The sequence below is a fragment of the Bactrocera dorsalis genome, chromosome 2 (genome assembly GCF_023373825.1).
Source record: "Bactrocera dorsalis isolate Fly_Bdor chromosome 2, ASM2337382v1, whole genome shotgun sequence".
NCBI classification, from domain to species: Eukaryota; Metazoa; Arthropoda; class Insecta; order Diptera; family Tephritidae; genus Bactrocera; species Bactrocera dorsalis.
The window spans coordinates 2,366,537-2,372,546 of NC_064304.1; the positions used below are offsets into that span (position 1 = coordinate 2,366,537).

Sequence of the window (6,010 nt, forward strand, 5' to 3'; positions counted from 1 at the left end):
ACGCGCAAAATATTGCTTTTTTTGCCGCCGTCAAAGTGAAACAAATACCGAAAATCGCATTTTTTCTCCTAATACGCAATTCTATTCAATTTAAATTCTACGATAATTTTTTTCAACTACTTGTATTTGGCTGTTGCGTTTATGTGCTTTAGTTTCTCTGCTGAAAAGTAGCGGATGCGTTCCCAACCACCCCGCGCTCGCTGAACGCACTCCTTGTGGCTGCTAATTTCAGCACACGTTGCTTACCAAATAATTTACCTATCAAATATTTGTGCTGCAGCCAACAACGAGCAACTCCGCGCTCGCCGCTTGGCGCGCACTTGTTTCTGTATTACCTAATTCGCATAAATTAAAATGTGCCTGCCTGGTTTGCCAGCCTACACGGCTGGACTGCTTTGCGCCACACCTGCGTCGCGCCCCTTCAATTTGGTATTGTGCTGTGCAATTGCTTCGTGTTCGCATTATTTTCCCATCCTCCCACTGGCGGCGCCCCATGTAGTTGAAACCGCCTACTGATGTAGACGATTACTTCGCCCACATTGGGAACCATTCGTTTTTGGTCGATTGATTTAAATGAAATATTTTGTTGTTGTTGCTTTTAATTTTGCCAGCAAACATTTTGTAGCACTAATACCACATAAACGATAGGAGTTGTAGTTTTGTTGTTGTCAGTCCTTTACATCTTTGTAATGGAATCGATTTACAAGGGTTGCATTCGTGTATTTTAATTCTAATTCAATGTTCGACGAATGGTACCTAAGCGATTCATAATAAATTCAACTGAGCTGAAGATCTGAATGAAAGAAGGATTTAATTTGAGTATATTTGGTAGGAGATCAAAACCAGTTGTAAAGACATTCAGTCGGCAGTCTCAAAGGCCAGGTGCGTTCCATCGAAAATGGAAAGTTTAATTCCATCGGATTTTGGTTCGAACCGCTAACAATTAAGTTTGCATACTTCCATCCCGTCATATTTTTTATTTGTACTTTATAAGCAGCTCGTCATTCTCTGGTCTCTGGTAATCCAAAATCAGTCGCAGCTGCTCTCTAGTAGAATCATCTCTTTTAATTTTTTAGCTTATAATTTCTTTCGAAAAATATATATCTCCTTTCAGATAAGTTCCTTCCAAGATTACTGGGTGTCCGATCGTAACAAACACTTGTCTCACTCGCGACCTGGCTTCCACGTCACTGTTGGCTGCCATTGTCAGTCTTGAAATTTAACGGAGAATAACTCTTACCAACAGGTGCTAGTTCGGGCTGAGTAGGCAATTGGGAAGGAAAGTCTGCTTTCATCGAACAAAAACCAAATTCTACAAGTCATTCATCATCCATGTCTCTGCACTAGAGCGGGCGCCATCTGATGAGTCGGCGTTACGAGTTTTCGAGAGAAAGGTTTTACGGAAGACTTATGGTCCTTTGCCCATTGGCAACGGCGAATACCACAGTTGATGAATCGATGAGCTTTACGAAATATATGATGGCTTACACATAGTTCAGCAAATTAAGAGACAATGGCTAAGCTGGCTAGGTCATTTCGTCCGAACGGATGAAAACACTCCAGCTCTGAGAGTATTCGTCGCATTACCCGTCGGGGGAAGCAGAAGAAGATGAAGACCTCCACTCCGTTGGAAAGAGCAAGTGAAGAAGGGACTGGCTACACTTGGAATCTGCAATTGGCGCCAAAAAAGTAAAGAGGAAGAGCGACTGGTGCGATGTTGTAAACTCTGATATAACCACGTAAGCGGTATCTACGTCAATAAAGAATAAGAAGATCGTGGCGTTTCATCTTTAGTAATATTATTTATAATTTGCTTACTAATGTTGAAGACAGCTCAATCAAAACATGATTCATGCACTTGAGTGTGCGCAAAACCTTTACATGGGGGAACTTTGCTGATATTGTCAATCGAAGACAATTGATTTGCAATTTAGGCAACACGAGTGAAAAATGTTCACTTTATTGCGAGGCCACGGGCAATTTCGTTTTAATAATAAGCACCAAATTGAAAATCCTCTTTGGCGCGACATCAATCAAAATTCGATATTCAAGAATTCAAGTCAAAGTCAGGCCGAACATCTCGGGTGTTGAGTTTCCTTTTATTGCGTGCTCGAAGTAAGCACACGCACAATAAATCAAAGTCAAGGCAAATAATTGTGTTAATTTTCAAGGGATCTCTTCCCTGGTGTGTACGTGTAGGTGTGGGTAGCGGTGCGTGTGACGCACAGATTTTATGCCTTTCGGAATTGCGAGGTAAATGAGAATATGTCTTTGTTAGATATTGGCAGCGTGTGCCTTTTCTGAAAAGATAAAAAATTATTTTGCTTAATGGTCGATTTTGGGTTTGAATTGGCAATAAAATGCCACTGCATGAAGAAAGAAGGCCGCTGTAATAATTGTGCGAAGAATTGATTGGCTTTGTGGGAAAACGAACTGCCATCCTTCGAATCAATATTTATACTTTGCAATATGTCATTGTTCCACGGCACACACATGTAGATACTTGCGTATTGTTTTCCAATTAAAGGTGATTAATGATGGGACAAGTCAAACAACAATGCTTTATTATCTTGTTGCGGCATAAGCGTTTATTTGGTGTGCTACCAAGTATTTCTTTTCACATTTGATTGTTTCAGAGTTTTGAGGACTCTTTGAATTCAACGTATGAAGTGTTGAAGTGTTTTTTCAGTAGGATTTGTAAAATAATTATGATGAGAGTGTACACGAAGACCGTGGAGAGTCAATTCGACGCCGTTTGCAGCAACTCAGATCTTAAATTGAAAGCGTATAATATAAAACTTGTGCAGGAACTGAACCCGTTCGACGTTCCCAAGCGATCCCGCTTCGTTCTATGGGCTCTTGAAAAGTTCCAAGAAGATCCGACGGTTTTGAGCTAAATTTGGTTCAGCGATGAGGCCAATTTACGTCTCAATGGGTATGTACACAAGCAAAATAGCCGAATTTGGAACAAAGAGCAACCTGAAGAGATTCAAGAGCGGCCATTTCATTTAGAAAATACCGCGGTTTGGTGTAGTTTGTGGGTCGGTGGAATCATCGGTCCATATGCCAAAGAACGTTCTTTCCAATGATAATAAAAATTCCTCAATAAATTTGAATTCTTTCTGTTTTTTAAAAAAGTAGAGAAGCTCGAAATGCATCACCTTATTGTTATCGTATTAACTATCACTGAAAGCTATAGCCGCTTCGCTCCTCACTGATACATCATGTACAATTAAAATCCGATAAAGCATTACAGTAGTAGAACTACCTAGAAGGAGTCTTAAGCTCTAGGAACAGTTTGATCAGACACTTGTTTTCCCAGCCGATTGTTTTTAAAACCTCATACATTTGTCCTAATCAAAAACCAGGAACAGTAACACAACTGAATTTAATCTCTTGAATGGAGAATTTTCGCTTTTCTGTGTTTTTTGTGTACAGGGTATATTTTCGTAACTCTGTTGTAAGACTAATATACATACGTACTAGGTAGGTAGGTAGGAGTGCAGCCCTGTTGTCTTTCGGGCTCAATTACCACTGGCTGTGCCATTTCGATACACTAGTCGTAGACCTTTTATGTTTGATATCACGTTTCGCCTTTTCTTTCAAACTTTGAGGTTTCAATGAAGCTATATATGTATGTCCTATATGCTTTTTGTAGACATCTATTCAAAGTTTGGTACTTTGATGGATTCCAAGTGTTCTGTATCGGATCGGTGATAGGGCTGGCCATTCTTAGAGAAAGTGAAAATTTGTTTCCTTGTTCCCTACTATTCACAGCCTCGGCAGAAGTTATTGTAGGCTAATACTAATATTTGAATATTTTTTTTCGCTTTTACTTTTATTTCTGCTTCTTTAATTTTGCGATTGTCAAAACTGTATAACAAACATTCATAGCAACAATTGTTATCGTAAGGGAGTGAGATGGAAGCAAGTAAAACAAGAAAAAGATATTTTAAGTGTGTGCTTAAATCTTACTCACGCTGATGCTTATTCGTAGAAAGAATTGAGTATTCAAATTTTGCATTTAAAGGCCTTGGGGTTGTTTAGCTCAAAGGAATGACGCTATAAGTACGCGTGTGTAAGCTTAGTCTATGATGTACATATGTAAATTTGTTCAATGGTATTTTTTGTTGGTTACTTTCATACTATTCTGCCCACTTAGAGGATTTCGAAGGCTGATTTCTACATTTTGAGTATTGCCAGTTTTCGTGCTTTTCTTTCTTAGCATTTTTCGAGGGCAGTTGATACACCTGGTGGTTCTAAGCTGCTATGCAGAAATGTGCTCGTTGCGTATATAAAGTTTGAATCTCTTATCTTCTAACTCTTTCGCGCCTTTTATACTTCTGAGATTTGTACTAGGCTTCCACTCCCAGCTGTAATCAGACACTGATGCGCCTTTTCGTTTTTATTCCTATATTCTCTTCATTCTCATCGCTTGTAATGCGAATTGGTTTACTGGCGAGATAGCGGAATTATCTGGTAAAATTTACCTCGCCTCTCTAAACTAGTATTCTAAGAAAGGAAAATTAATAAAGAAGAAGGCGTCCTTTCGGCTAACTATTCCACTAAAAGGCACCTCTGAATTCTTTCGCTGCATTAGTGAGTCCATTTCAAAAAAATCGAATTGCAATAAAAATGAAATGCTTTAATATTTATTGTGGATACAAATTATAAATATATGTATATAATTGATAGAATATGTGAAAAAAAACCGAAAAGCTTATATGTACTAACAAAAGTGCAAGCGTTTTCCAAAAACTAAATTCCCGTTACTCGTGTATTTACCAAAACCTTTTGTATTACCAATCAAACCACTCCAACCAGTCATCATAGTCTCCCTCGCTTAAGGAACCAAGCCTTTTGTTTAACTTTTTTAACAAGTCCTTTAGTTGTTGGTTTAAGTTATTGTCGGATAGCGAGTTAATCGACGGAGGACTTATTTGGTTATACACGGTAGGTGAAAACAAATGGCCGCCGGCCCGCACGAATTTTGATAAAATATCTAGAAAATTACTTAAATCACTCGGGCCAGTACTCGGACCACCTGGCTGAATAGGGCCACCAATCATATTACTCGGCATTCCAGTGTTATAGCTGATCGCCACCAATTGCTCCAGGGCACTCGCTATTGCGTATTCTTTATAATTATTTTTCTGGGTCAGCGCGTTCTTTAAGGCGTTGGCAATCAAAGTGGCGTTGAACTTTTCAGCCAGTGGTAAGAGTTTATTAATCGTTTGTTTTAACTCATTTCTGTGGTTTTCGTAATACTCAAATTGCCTTTTGGCTGCCATTTTTACACTGAGTGATTTTTGCTTCTCATGGTCAGTACCACCATCGTTTCTATTCCTGGCCATCTGTACTTTATCTATTTCCTCATTGTATTCCATTTCATCCGGTGTGGACGCGATCCCGTTTTTCCTCCCGAGGATTGCGTCCAGCTCGTTATTAATCTTTGCCAAATCCATATCGATCGGATCCTATTTGTGTAAAACAGTGGTATTTTTAATTTGGTTTTAAAATAGAAATAAGATCGGTACCCACCTGTGACCTGACATGCGAACACAGCAAGGCAAGGAATATTGTGCAGACGGTTACTTGCTTCGAAACCATTTTTTAAGCTTGGAAGTTAGGCGGACTTTTGCTCAATCGCTTGGCAACTGTTGACTCAGGTATGTCGCGCCACTAATTTATACAGAAGCGAAAATCTTCGCTTAGTGCTAGCTTAGCATAAAGAGTGCTTCAAGAAATTATTGCAGGGGCAATTATGTAGGGCATAAAGATAAGAATTATAGTGTTTTGCGCACATACATAAGCACATACATTGAACTATGCATATATTCGGCTCAGAAAACGATTTAAATAATAGTTTGAAGTTCTATAAATACACGGTAAGGTAAGGTAAAGTTCGTTGCTCTCGCAGTTTTGTTGATTTATGTTTCTGCAGTTATGTTTCACTTGGCGTCGTTCATGAAGCATTTGGTAAATCATTGCCTGACCCATTTTAACTCAC

The 6,010-nt window shown here is 39.1% G+C and overlaps 1 protein-coding gene across 1 annotated transcript; it reads right to left on the reverse strand.

The window, feature by feature from the left end:
- Positions 1–4,689: 4,689 nt before the first annotated feature.
- LOC125776272 (uncharacterized) lies at positions 4,690–5,642 on the reverse strand. The gene is made up of 2 exons (XM_049447771.1): positions 5,542–5,642; positions 4,690–5,477 (listed from the first exon to the last, which is right to left on the reverse strand). Exons 1-2 carry the CDS (start codon positions 5,608–5,610, stop codon positions 4,800–4,802), a joined length of 747 nt encoding a protein of 248 aa, XP_049303728.1. The 5' UTR covers positions 5,611–5,642; the 3' UTR covers positions 4,690–4,799.
- Between the last annotated feature and the right edge of the window lie 368 nt (positions 5,643–6,010).

Excerpts from the sequence above, each read along its gene's own strand:
- LOC125776272 (XM_049447771.1), bottom strand. The coding sequence starts at position 5,610 with ATGGTTTCGAAGCAAGTAACCGTCTGCACAATATTCCTTGCCTTGCTG. Across the intron at positions 5,478-5,541 it reads GTTCGCATGTCAGGTCACAG|GATCCGATCGATATGGATTT; the intron begins GTGGGTACCGAT and ends TTACACAAATAG.